The 14,254-nt window shown below is 38.4% G+C and overlaps 1 protein-coding gene across 7 annotated transcripts in view; it reads left to right on the top strand.

The window, feature by feature from the left end:
- PARG (poly(ADP-ribose) glycohydrolase) overlaps positions 1–14,254 on the top strand; it is a 123,872-nt gene that overhangs the window by 2,127 nt on the left and 107,491 nt on the right. For 4 of the 7 annotated variants that reach the window (XM_032432317.1, XM_032432320.1, XM_032432316.1 and 1 more), the window contains exons 2-4: positions 5,333–5,399; positions 6,016–6,999; positions 8,086–8,269. In XM_032432317.1, coding sequence (XP_032288208.1) covers positions 5,362–5,399; positions 6,016–6,999; positions 8,086–8,269 — 1,206 coding nt within the window. In that variant the 5' untranslated portion in view covers positions 5,333–5,361. Of the gene's footprint in view, positions 1–56; positions 147–5,332; positions 5,400–6,015; positions 7,000–8,085; positions 8,270–14,254 lie in introns of all 7 variants that reach the window. The other 3 variants (XM_032432315.1, XM_032432319.1, XM_032432318.1) reach the window with 1 other exon arrangement.

The raw sequence follows: 14,254 nt of genomic DNA, 5'->3' as shown, positions 1-14,254 counted from the left end.
TAATGGGGAGCCACTGAAAGCTTTTAAAAGGGAGATAACATTTGGTTATATTTTAGAAAAGATGGCTTGTGGCCTTTGGACTTCTCTGATTGCAGTCCACTGTATAAATTTCGGCCGGTACACGGAGTAAGCAATCTATGAACTAGGTAAATATGCCATATTTATTACAAACATGTTTCATGAAATAATACCTATTATGTATGATGCATTCGTATATTGTCTGTATTTCACTAAAAAAAGTTAGTCCTTTATATAACACTGGGTTAGAGAAAGTCAAGACTAGACAAGGAGACCAGTTGCAGGAAACAAATGCAGTTGTCCAAAAAGTGGTATATTTGTTCTTTTGATATTGATGCTGTTTTGAAGATGAAGAGGAAGTAATGGATTTAAGATATAGGCCATAGATTACAGAGAACTTGGTGAAGGAGAGTGGAAGAGAGGGACAACTGAGGTGACCTCCAAGTACTGTGTCAGACTTCTGCGAGAGCCTAATTTGTGGGCCCATTAACTGTATTTACATATAAAGGTGGAAGAGTTAGTTGCAAGTGGAGGGGGGCAGTCCTCATGGTTGGATCTTCTTATTTTCTGCAGATTTCTGCAGAAGAGGAACCAAATTACTACTTGGGCTGTACTTAATATGTATAAATGTTTTTGTATAATGGGCACAGGACACCAATTAACAAAATGTGGAAAGTCCAAACAAAAACTATTGTTTCAAATTTGGAGGTCTTTTAGGAACTTGGTATTTAAAATTTTAGTATATAGTTATTTTAGGAGAGTAGGTAAGAAAAGGAAATGGATATTCATTCAACATCTTTAAATTTTGTGTTATTTACCTCCCTGGGCATATTTCTTATATTGGTTGAAATATGCATGTAGGCAGAACTCAGGGTGCTATTCACCTTCTGATGGGAGCTCCTCTTTTCTGCCTTTTATAACTACCTAGAGTTTCTCTTCCTGCTCCAGCCATGGTCTAAGTATAGGTCAGTGGTGGGTGGTGGTGGTTGGGGTGGGGGGAGAGTTGGAGCCGGTTTGTCTCCCTTCCTCCATGTTATTCCTTCAGCCTCAGTGCTGTCAGAATCATTTTCAGACCTATTTCCTCTCAAAACTCCCACTGTCCATCATTCTTTTGTCTCACCATATCCTTCCTTCTCATACCTTATCTTGCTGGTGCTGGAGGAAGGGGACTTTTTGTGGAGGTGGGGTATTCCTTTGAAATGCAGGTGAATTTCAAAGCATTTTGTGTCTTTTGCTTGTGTCAGTAGCAGCATCTAATTGATTTGCTCGTTGAACATTGAAATACACTGGTTACTGAGTGATAACTAATGAGATTAAGTGTGAATGGTGTGAAATCAGAATAAAGTTGGAGGACTGATCTCAGTGAAAAAGAGATTGGGTTGAAGTGTTGCAAGAGAAGACATTTGTTGAATTTCTGCTTTGTGAAGACTGGACACTTAGTATTTTCTCTCATTGATCTACATAAGCCTTGAAGTAGATATTTACTGTTAACCCTATTTTATAGGTGAGGAAATAGAAGCTCAACGAAGTGAAGTACTAGTAAGCGACTAAGCAAAGATCTTAGTCCAAGATCTTGTTTGACTCCAGATCTTGTATCGTTTTCATCACCTCCCACTGCCCTCCTTTTTGTTTCCTGGAATTATTTCTAGTAAAAAGAAAGAAACTACCAGATATTTTGGGAAGCATAATTTTATGCCTATTTCAGGAATAAGGGGGTAAAATTCTGAAGCAGTCCTGTGGCATGTTGCAAAAGAAACCTTTGAAAGCCAGAAGTAGTGGTATTGGAAAGAGAAGTAGGGCTCTCAGAAGGACTGAGGAATGTTTTTTTTTTTTTATAAAAGATTTTATTTATTTATTTGACAGAGAGCACGAGAGGGAACACAAGCAGGGGGAGTGGGAGAAGGAGAAGCAGGCTTCCTGCGGAGCAGGGAGCCCGATGTGGAGCTCGATCCCAGGACCCTGGGATCATGACCTGAGCCGAAGGCAGACGCTTAACGACTGAGCCACCCAGGCGCCCCTGAGGAATGTTTTATTATCAGGAAATACTGGTTCCTCAGCTCTTGCGCCTCCTCCCTTATCCTGTTCACAGGCTTTGGGAATTATAGTAGGAAACTGGAAGCTGGAGAAAGGACACATTCTCAGTGTCAGAGCTGCAGGAGAACACTTCATAGTGTCTTAGGAAATAATGTTGCGTGCAGTCTTTCGATTCATAGACTTGCCCTCATAGTGCTGTGCATACCATTTTATCCTTATATTTATGGAGAAATGTGTTTTAAACTCCACACTGACTCAAAAAGTGAATTTTTGGCGCCTTGCTGGTTTGTAATTTGAGGATTTTCTACACTTGTGTTTGATATAATGAAATTAAATAGAGAAAGAAGGAACTACAGAAAAAGTCTTGGAATCAAGTGGTTCATCCTTTTCTGATTCAAGCTAATTTTTTTCTCTGAAGTCTGATTTTCTATAGAAGTACTAACTTAATAAAATCACTGAAATAGTGGTATTTAACAAGAAAATCAAATATAATAACTTTTTTGTGATAGAAACTTTTTAAAATGCTGATCAAAGATTTTTACTAGTTGGAATGTTAGTATTTTATGTAAGGAATGTAAGGAATGAATTATATGGCACTAAAATACAGTGATAAAGCTGTTGGTTTTCATATGTTTGGGACAGCATCTGTTTTGCTCATGTTAAGGTGTTTGAGGTGACATAAGCAAATAAGAATGAGTCTGTGACTTAAGGTGCCTAGATTCTTACATTGCAGTTTGGGGAATAGTTGAGAATGTTTAAGATTTTATATTTTCTTATACTAAGATATTATATACATTTAATCCATAGGCAGTGCAGTTAATTTTGAAAGCATGCTTATTTTTAATGCTTATGTAAATTGTAGTTTGCATTTATTTATGTTGCTTCTTCCTCTGCTGAGCCATGAATTCTACTTTTGCTGTTGTCTGCTGGTCATTTCTATCTAGTTATCTCTTTGGCATCTCAAATTTAGTATGTTCACGATTAATCTAATCATATTTTCCCCTAAATCCAGTTGTCTTTTTTTTTTTTAATTAAAGGGGCAGGGATATAGACTCCACCCCTTACAGGGAAGAGTGGCAAAGCCCTCTTTTTTTTTTTTTTTTTTTTTTTTTAGATTTTATTTATTTGCCAGAGAGAGCACAAGCGGTGGGGTTGCGGGGGGTAGGCGGCAGGCAGAGGGAGAAGTAGGCTCCCTGCTGAGCAAGGAGCCAATGCAGGACTCCCTCACAGGACCCTGGGATCATGACCCGAGCCAAAGGCAGACACTTAACTGACTGAGCCACCCAGGAGTCCTGGAGAAGCAGACTCTCCGCTGAGCAGGGAGCCCCACGTGAGGCTTGATCCCAAAACCCTGGGATCATGACCTGAGCCAAAGGCAGATGCCTAACTGACTGAGCCACCCAGGCGCCCTCCAGTTGTCTTATAGTCTACATTGTTACTTAATGCTGTAACTATCTTTCAAGTCTATCAAACTTAAAGCTTAGTGTCACCTTTAACTTCTATCATTGTGAAGTCTGTGATGACTCATTTCTCAACTTTTATTCTCTGTTCTCACAATGACTAGTTTTGGTCCTTGGCCATTAGTTCTCCAACCTAGTTGATGATTGTCAAAATCACTTTTTGAAAAAAATGCAGATTCCAGCTTCCATCATGACTCCATCATCACACATAGATTGATTCAGTAGGTCTGGGGCCTGGCCCTAGGATCCATTAATTACCAGCCCCCTGATGATTCAGATGGTTTGGGAACCACTGGCCTAGACCAATAGCTTCCTTGCTAGTTTCTACTAATAGACTCTTCCTTCTTGCCCCTTCAGATTTTCCCTCCAGGGTAGGTATCGTGCATGACTGGGCACCTCCTAGATTTGAGTTCTGGAATTACAGCTCTGAGTGTGACCTGAGACTTTTTTGTACGTCTTTTTTTTTTTAAAGGTTTTATTTATTTATTTGACAGAGAGAGACACAGCAAGAGAGGGAACACAGCAGGGGGAGTGGGAGAGGGAGAAGCAGGCTTTCCACGGAGCAGGGAGCCCGATGCGGGGCTTGATCCCAGGACCCTGGGATCATGAGCCGAAGGCAGACGCTCAATGACTGAGCCACCCAGGCACCCCCCCTTTTTAAAAGATTTTATTTAGTTATTTGACAGAGAGGGTGAGAGAGCACAAGCAGGGGGAACAGTAGAGGGAGAGGGAGAAGCAGGCTCCCTGCTGAGGAGGGAGGCTGAGGTTGGGGCTCCATCCCAGGACCCTGGGGTCACGACCTGAGCCAAAGGCAGACGCTTAACCATCTGAGCCACCTAGGCGCCCCGTTTGTACCTCTTTTTGTGGGTCATTCAAGAACCTCTATGATATGGTCCTAGCTGACTTTTCAATGATATTTTCTGTTGCTTTCTTTTTAAGTTCTTTATATTTCCCTGGCATTGGTGCCTTTGCTTATGATTTTCCCTTTATGTGACTACATGTTTATTCTTCAAAGAACAATTCAAGCCCTTCTTATCAGATTGTCCCACTTAACTCCAGTTCCCTAAAGTAGTCTTTTCTTTTTTGGAAATACCTTAATTCTTTATCAGGATCTCTTTTAATACTAAAGGTAGTTAAGAATCGACATTTACTGAGCATGTACCAGATTGTGCCTTAAACACCTTGCATGTGTTATTTAATTTAAACCTCATAATAAGCCCAGGAGAGGTACTATTAATTTGCAAGTTTACAAATAAGTAATTTGAGAGACAGAAAAATGATCCCTCACAAGGACACATAGGAATCCAATGGGAGAACTAGGATTTGAATCCAGGTGATTTGATTTCAGAGCCTATACTCTCATCCATTAGGCCATACCAGCTCTCTTGGGCCTGTCACTTTCTACTCTATGCCAAATGCATTTATATTTATATTTCTGTCTTATCTCCCATTGCTTGAGTGTGGAAGGAGTGATTAATATCTGTTTAATTCACAGAACCTGGGGGCACCTGGGTGGCTCAGTCATTGAGCATCTGCCTTTGGCTCGGGTCATGATCCCAGGGTCCTGGGTTTGAGCCCCGCATCGGGCTCCCTGCTCAGCGGGAAGCCTGCTTCTCTGTCTCCCTCTGCCCCTGCTTGTGTTCCTGCTCTCGCTGTGTTTCTGTCAAATAAATAAATAAAATCTTAAAAAAAAAAAAAAATTCACAGAACCTAGCACAATGCCTTACATGTATAAATGCTGCTATAGGTATTTTATATTTGAGGGCAGGTATGCGTATACATAATTGTTTTGGTGTGTGTCTTTTTTTTTTTTTTTACAGTTTTCAAACAAAAGACTATTACCAGTTGGATGGACACTAAAGGAATCAAGACAACTGAATCAGAAAGGTATAGAAACATGCCTGTATAGAAAAATGAATAACATGATATATGAATGTTTTATCTTGTTTCATGCTACTCTTTCTCCTAGTTTTCCCATTTTTCTTTATATTCATTCTTTCAGTTTATAAATGATAATTTTTTAGAGTCTTTTATGTGCTAGGGTCTGTCCTATACTTGACGTACAGAGATAGAAGAGGAGTATAGTCTCTGTCTTTAAGATACTTATAGTATACTGGTGGCAGATGCAAAAACACATGATTATTACATAGTGTGATAAATAGGACAGTAAAGGTATAAGCAGAGAACAGTGGTGGTTAGCATATAGAACAAAGAATTAGCTTTACCTTTGCAGGAAGGCCTGCCCGGAGGTGAGTGAAGTTTAACATTTAAAGGAAGGGCAGGTGTTTCCCAGGCACAGAGTTGGGGAAAGGACATTATAGGCATATGTGCAAAGTCATGGAGTCATGAAGGGGCATGCTCTGTATTTAGGAAATCACCAGTAGTTTAATTATTGCTGTGATACCGGGAATGTGATTGGATAAGTGATTTTTTTTATACCATAAATTCTTTTTATTGTATCATAAGTTCTGTTGTCTCATTAGTTCTTTCTATTCTGTTGTAGTTTGCATAGTAAAGAAAACAACACAAGAGTAGAATCCATGATGAGTTCTGTACAAAAAGATAACTTTTATCAACATAATATGGAAAAATTAGAAAATGTTTCTCAGCTAAGTCTTGATAAATCATCTGTTGAAAAAAGTACACAATATTTGAACCAGCATCAGACTGCAGCTATGTGTAAGTGGCAAAATGACGGGAAACATACAGAGCAGCTTTTAGAAAGTGAGCCTCCGACAGTAACTCTGGTGCCAGAGCGGTTCAGTAATGCTAACGTTGATCAGTCACCTGGAAATGATGATCACAGTGACACAGATAGTGAGGGCAGTAGAGACAACCAACAATTTTTGACAACTGTAAAGTTTACAAATACAAAGCAGACCACAGAAGATGAACGGGCCAGAGAAGCCAGAAGCCACCAGAAGTGTAGCAAGTCTTGCCATCCTGTTGAAGACTGTGCAGGTTGTCAGCAGGAAGAGATAGATGTGGTGCCAGAGAGTCCCTTGTCAGACATCAGCTCTGAGGATGTTGGTACTGAACTGAAAAATGCCAACAAATTGAGTAGACAAGAGAGTAGTTTAGGAAATTCTCCTCCTTTTGAAAAAGAAAGTGAACCTGAGTCACCAATGGATGTAGATAATTCCAAAAATAGTTGTCAGGACTCAGAAGCAGATGAGGAGACAAGTCCAGGTTTTGATGAGCAAGAAGATAGCAATTCCTCCCAAACAGCAAGTAAACCTTCAAGGTTCCAAGCAAGAGAAGCCGACACTGAATTGAGGAAGCGGTCCTCTTCTAAAGGAGGTGAAATTCGTTTACATTTTCAATTTGAAGGAGGAGAGACTCGGAGTGGAATGAATGATTTAAATCCCAGACCACCTGGAAGTACTTCTAGCCTGAATGTAGAATGTAGGAATTCCAAGCAGCATGGGAAAAAGGATTCTAAAATCACAGATCATTTCATGAGAATGCCCAAAGCAGAGGACAAAAGGTAATTTTTTTCAACAAGAGTATCTCCAATAGTGTAATACCTTTTATAACTTTGTAGGGGAACGGTTTAACCAAGTTATGGTTTACAGTGAAGCAAAGAAATAGTTGTGTTTCCTGTTGTTTGTTTATGGTAAATTTAAACCTAGATTCAAAAAGACCAGAAACAGAAAACGAGAAGTAAATAAATATTGTTAATTGGATTTTTTTAGTTTCATGATTTTCCTTCTGAAATTTGTGTGGATTATCAGAATATAAAAATACTAGGTTGATAGTAGTGTCTGTTTATCCATTTTTCTAGGTCTTTGTATACTGCATTTTCTCTAATGCTCTGATGGGTAGGCAAGTGACATTGTCCTCACTTTGCAAATGAGAAAACTGAAATTTGAGTTAGAGAATTCACTGAAATTGTAACTTGTGGGTGGTAATGCTGGGATTTAAATCCCAGTCTGTCTGATTACAAAGCTTACATTTTTACAGTTATCCCATATGGAATCTTAAAGCTTACTCTCCATAATTTCTGTGATATTTTCTATCACATGTGCCACAGTAAGTTCACTTTGTTGAAAACTGTTGTCTAGAAACCTGAGAAGTAGCTGATACTATGAACCATGACTCATTTGGCAGTGTACATGTTCTTATGCGGTCTGTTTTTTTGGAAGGTAATTTCTGTGTTTAGAAATTCCTTCCACAGACTTGAAAATCAGGTCTTCAGTTTTACTCTAAGTTTTATAAATTTTTCTTTTGATTGTAAATACCAACGAGAGAGAGCAAGCCTGGCACACTTTTTTTAAGATTTTATTTATGTGTAAGAGAGAGAGTGAGTGTATGCACTCGTGCTAGAACGGGGGAGGGGGAGAGGGAAAAGCATACTCCCTGCTGAGCAGGGAGCCCAGTGCAGGGCTCAGTCCTGAGGATCCTGGGATCATGACCTGAGCCGAAGGCAGACACTTAACTGACTGAGCCACCCACCCAGGTGCCCCTTGGCACGTTTTAAACAATAACATTCTGGGTAAGTTTTGTCCTTGTGTATCTAATAAAACTTAAATAGTAAGTGGTTTGTGACTGAATACATTTGTTTTGACCTTAGAAAAGAACAATGTGAAATCAAGCATCAAAGAACAGAAAGGAAGATACCTAAATACATTCCACCTCACCTTTCTCCAGATAAGAAATGGCTTGGAACTCCTATTGAGGAGATGAGAAGAATGCCTAGGTGTGGCATCCGGCTGCCTCTCTTGAGGCCATCTGCCAATCACACAGTAACTATTCGGGTAGGTATTACTTCTTACCTATAAAGAGAGAAGACTCTTAAGTCTTGATTTATTATGATACTTATTAACGTGAAAAACAGACCAAGGCATAGAAACTGCTTCTCTTTTCTGCATATATAAAGTACTAAGAAGTCTATAGGTTGGAGAAATACAATGATAGCTTACTTAATATAGCACTTAATACATCCATAAGATGAATCATTGTCAGCTGATAAGGAAATTGACTTTTTCAGTATCTTTTTTTTTTTTTTTAAACTCACTGGATTCTTTTCTGTCTTTTTGTTTTAAATTCAATTGACATTATTTGTTGAGCATCCACTATATATTAGGTAGTGGGTTAATCCCTAAAGTTCAAAGTTGTGTATGGTTCAGTATCCTCAAATCATTCTCCAGTTTTACCCTCTTTTCTGAGCTTCAGATTCTTCTAGACATCACTGTTACTGTCCCACAGTTGTCTCAAACTCAACATGTCTAAAACCTTATTTCTAAGAATTGTGGTTAAATGTACATAATATAAAGTTTACTATTTTAACCGTTTTTCAGTGTACATTTCAGTAGCATTAAGTACATGTTGTACAATTATTACCACTATTCATTTCTTGAAAATTTTCATCATGTCACGCAGAAACTGTATCTGCTAAACAATAACTCCATTTCTCACTAGCCCCTGGTAACCTCTTTTATACTTTCTGTAGCTTCTTTTTTGAAGAAGCAGTTTTATTGAGGTATATAAAGTTTACCCATCTTAAGTGCTCACTCAGTTCAGTGATATTTAATTTACTGAGTTAGACAACTATCACCATAATCCAATTTTTATTTTATTTATTTTAATTTTTTAAATTAACATATAATGTGTTATTTGTTTCAGGGGTATAGGTTTGTGATTCATCAGTCTTACACAATTCACAGCCCTCACCATAGCACATACCCTCCCCAGTGTCCATCACCCAGCCACCATGTCCCTCCCACCCCCCTCCACTCCAGCAACCCTCAGTTTGTTTCCTGAGATTAAGAGTCTCTTATGGTTTGTCTCCCTCTCTGGTTTCATCTTGTTTCATTTTTCCCTACCTTCCCCTATGATCCTCTGTCTTGTTTCTCAAATTCTTCATATCAGTGAGATCATATGATACTTGTCTTTCTCTGACTTATTTCGCTTAGCGTAATACCCTCTAGTTCCATGCATGTCATTGCAAATGGCAAGATTTCTTTTCTTTTTTTTTTTGATGGCTGCATAATATTCCATTGTGTATATATACCACATCTTCTTTATCCATTCATCTGTTGATGGACATGTAGGCTCTTTCCACAGTTTGGCTATTGTGGACATTGCTGCTTAAATATTGGGGTTCACATGCCCCTTTGGATCACTACATTTGTATCTTTGGGGTAAATACCTGGTAGTGCAATTGCTGGGTTATAGGCAATTTTTTTTTTTTTATTAACATATAATGTATTATTTGTTTCAGGGGTATAGGTCTGTGATTCATCAGTCTTACACAATTCACAGCACTCACCATAGCACATATCCTCCCCAGTGTCCATCACCGAGCCACCCCATCCCTCCCACCCCCCTCCACTCTAGCAACCCTCAGTTTGTTTCCTGAGATTAACAGTCTCTTATGGTTTGTCTCCCTCTCTGGTTTTGTCTTGTTTCATTTTTCCCTCCCTTCCCCTATGATCCTTTGTCTTGTTTCTCAAATTCCACATATCAGTGAGATCATACAATAATTGTCTTTCTCTGATTGACTTATTTCGCTTAGCATAATACCCTCTAGTTCTATCCATGTTATTGCATATCACAAGATTTGTTTTTTTTGATGGCTGCATAATATTCCATGTATATATATACCACATCTTCTTTATCCATTCATCTGTTGATGGACATCTAGGCTCTTCCCATAGTTTGGCTATTGTGGACATTTCTGCTTAAACATTGGGGTGCACATGCCCCTTCAGATCACTACATTTGTATCTTTGGGGTAAATACCCAGTAGTGCAATTGCTGGGTCATAGGGTTAATCCAGTTTTTTTTTAAAAGATTTTATTTATTTACTTGATAGAGAGCGAGCACAAGCAGGGGGAATGGCAGCAGAGGGAGAGGGAGGAGCAGGCTCCCTGCTGAGTATGGAGCTCGATGTGGGGCTCAGTCCCAGGATCCTGGGATCATGACTTGAGCTGAAGGCAGATACTTAACAGACTGAGCCACCCACGTGCCCCGCCATAAGCCAATTTTAAGGATTTTATTTTATTATTTATTTATTTATTTTAGATTTTATTGATTTATTTGAGAGAGAGAGAGAGCACGAGTAGGGGAGAGAGGGAGAAGCAGGCTCCCCACTGAGCAGGAAGCACGACGTGGGGCTTGATCCCAGGACTCTGGCATCATGACGTGAGTCAAAGGCAGATGCTTAACAGACTGAGCCTTTTTTTTTTTTCAAGATTTTATTTTTTTAAAGTAATCTCTACACTCAACATGGGGCTTGGACTTATGGCCCCAAGATCAAGAGTCACGTGCTCCACCGACTGTGCCAGCCAGGCACCCCTCATAATCCAATTTTAGATTTCTGTCACTCATGAGGTAGTTTAAATTAGTCATCTCATTTTTTAGTCTCTGTAATAGATTTCACAGGAACTACTTAAAAAAAAATCCCTTTTATTGTATAACTTAGTCTACATGTGATTAGATATTTTGAAGTATAGAATTCTTTATCATGGTTAGAGGTGGAAGCAACATTGAACAGGGTGGGGTTTGAGCTGAGCTCTAAAAGATGAGCAACAGGGGCTCCTGGGTGGCTGAGTCGGTTAAAGTGTCTGACTCTTGACTCAGGGTCATGGGATGGAGCCCCACATCGGGCTTTGTACTCAGCAGGGAGTCTGCTTGAGAGTCTGTCTCTTCCTCTCCCTCTCCCCCCCACCCCCACACTCACTTCTTTCTCTCTAAAATAAATAAATAAATCTTAAAAAAAACCCAACAACAAATTTCTGAGGGGGATTTAATAAGTCAAGAGAATTCCAAGACAGATACATAATCTTTATAAGAAGAGGCTGTGTACTTGAAAAACTATTTGTTTTAGACATGGAAAATAATTGGTTTGCTAGAGCTTAGAATTTGGATGGGGAATGGTGGAAGACAAGACTTGAAAAGTGGATTGGATCCATATCATAGAGGGCTTCAGGTGTCAGGAATTGGACTTGAGTCTGTAGGTATTGGAAATTATAAAATGTCTCTCCATACAATAGTTATGCTGTAGCAGGATTAATCAGACAGCTGTGTGGAAGGAAAATCGAAGTGAGGATGCATTGAAAACAGAGAAAGGTAACGTAAGAGCTCAGATAAGAGATGAAAAATAAGGAGACAGTAATTATCAAATTGTGTTGCATGGAAGTGGTTCAGGGGTTCTTAGGAAACTTGACTCATCTGTTATTTCTAAAGTATATTTTTAACTGTGAAAAGCCTATAATAAAAGAACTAACACACTCAAATGTGAAAATGCTGAATGTATTTTAACCAGCAGATTTTACCAAGAGAACTCATTTTAGTGCAGACTATAGCATTGAGGTTCTTTTACCACTGCTGTTTAACTGAAGAATTTCTTTAAACCTCAAAATAACAGTTTAAAAACCTTATTGTCCATTGACAGATGAATGGATAAAGAACATGTGGTATATATACACAATGGAATATTACTCAGCCCTCAAAAGAATGAAATCTTTCCATTTGCAATGATGTGGCTAGAGGGTATTATGCTAAGCAAAATAAGTCAGTCAGAGAAGGACAAATGCCATATGATTTCACTCATGTGTGGAATTTAAGAAACAAAACAGATGGACATAAGGGAAGGGGAGGAAAAATAAAATAAGATGAAAATTGAGAGGGAGGCAAATCATAAGAGATGCTGAACTCTAGGAAATAAACAGGATTCCTGGAGAGGAGGGGTGGGGGAAGGGATAATTGGGTGATGGGCATTAAGGAGGGCACTTGACGTAGTGAGCGCTAGGTGTTATATGCAATTGATGAATCACTAAACTCTACCTCTGAAACTATAAAAACAAAAAACATTATCATTTGCAACTATTTAGGTGTAGGAGTAGGATTTTCTTAATACTATGTAAGAGATATAAATGTAAATTAAGTAGGTTGATATAAGCTTTAGCTGTCATCCCTAATTCCCAATTTCAAATTTTGTATTTTGTAATCTCATTGTCATTTATTGATGTTAGAACAAATAAAAGTTATTGAAAAATTATATTTATAAAAATAGTTTTATTTAAATATGATTTCATGTCAGATTTCTTAGGTGAAGAAAGGGTTCTGATACTTAAAAGAGTTTGAAAGTCACTGAGATAGGGTAATGTGGAAGTAAAGAATATAGATGGTTGCTTTGTTTTGGGGTAAAATTGATAGGATATGGTGAATATTCTTAAATACGGGTGATAAGGGAAAAGGGGGCACTGATAATGCAGGGAAAATTAAGAAAAGGCTGGATGACTGAGAAGATGTTAATGGTCAAGATTCAGAGAAAAGATTGATTGAAGAGCTAAGTGACATTTTGAGTTTACTGCCTTTCTTTTTCCCACTGGCCGTAAGGAAAACCCAAAGCATCCTATACCATGATTACTTAATCTCTGTAATTACTGTTTACTTATTTTTTTTTTTAAAGATTTTATTTATTTATTTTGACAGAGAGAGCTAGACAGCGAGAGGGGGAATACAAGCAGGGGGAGTGGGAGAGGGAGAAGCAGGCTTCCCGCTGAGCAGAGAGCCCGACATGGGGCTCGATCCCAGAACCCTGGGATCATGACCTGAGCCATAGGCAGATGCCTAACAACTGAGCCACCCAGGCGCCCCTACTGTTTACTTATTTTTAGATATCCAATAACCTGTGAATTTTTTTTCTTTTTTGTTTTATTTTATTTGTACCATTTCAGCTTTTATTTTTTTATTTTTTTATTTTTATTAACATATAATGTAGTATTTGTTTCAGGGGTATAACCTGTGAATTTTAAAAATCTTTTAAAAAATCTTTATTTTATTATAAAAGTAATGTAGGCTCATTGTAAAAAAAATAAAAAAGGCAGCTATTATATGAAAGTATGTAACTCAAAACCCAAGTCTCTTAGTCCTATTTCCAGAGTTTAACAATTTGGTGTATTTTCTTCTAGATTCTTTTTCCTGAATACAGTAATATATATGTGTAACTAATAGTTGTTAGATAAACAGCCCTAGTTACATTTCTAAGATGCCAGATATTAATAGTTACACAATTTTAAGTAATAAATAAAGCTGATATTTACTGTTAGAAATGTAAGGCAATCTGAAATTGCAGGGACATGTTATTTGGTGCTAGATTATCTTTAAAGACATGATAAACACATGTAGAAACACATTCAGATGCAAACACACAAAGCCTACTTTCATATATATGATATGTTCCCCTGTGTGTGAAGCTGGATGGTATCTGTTTTGTCACCTCTGATCACATGGAATATTTTTACAAAATCACCTTGGGGCTGGAGTTGAAAATACTTTTAGCCAAATTGTTGACTCTTGACTGTTCTTTCTTCTTAAAAATAGTCTCGTTCCTTGGCTTTTATGATAGCGTATAATCCTAGTTTTCTTCCTACCTCCTTAGCCATGTCTTATGTTCCTTTAGTTTTTCTGGCATACGTGGCCATTAAATGTTGTTAGAGTTCCTCAAGGCTTTTCCGTAGGTCCTGTTTTCTTCTCACTTTCTCTCTATGTGTAGTCTCCTCCATGGTGAGGGTTTTAACAGTCACCTGTATAGATGGCCTACAACTTTATTTCTCTTGAGTTGCAGACATTTTTTTTTTCCTTTTTTTTTTTTTCCCCAAGATTGGGGGGCAGAGGGAGAGAGAGAACCCTAGGCAGGCTCCACACCCAGAGCAGAGTCTGACTCAGGGCTTGAGATCATGACCTGAGCTGAAATCAAGAATTGGACGCTTAACTGACTGAGCCACCCAGGC

Source organism: Phoca vitulina, unplaced genomic scaffold, assembly GCF_004348235.1.
Source record: "Phoca vitulina isolate PV1807 unplaced genomic scaffold, GSC_HSeal_1.0 scaffold48, whole genome shotgun sequence".
NCBI lineage: Eukaryota > Metazoa > Chordata > Mammalia > Carnivora > Phocidae > Phoca > Phoca vitulina.
This window is presented reverse-complemented; position numbering and strand designations above follow the sequence as displayed.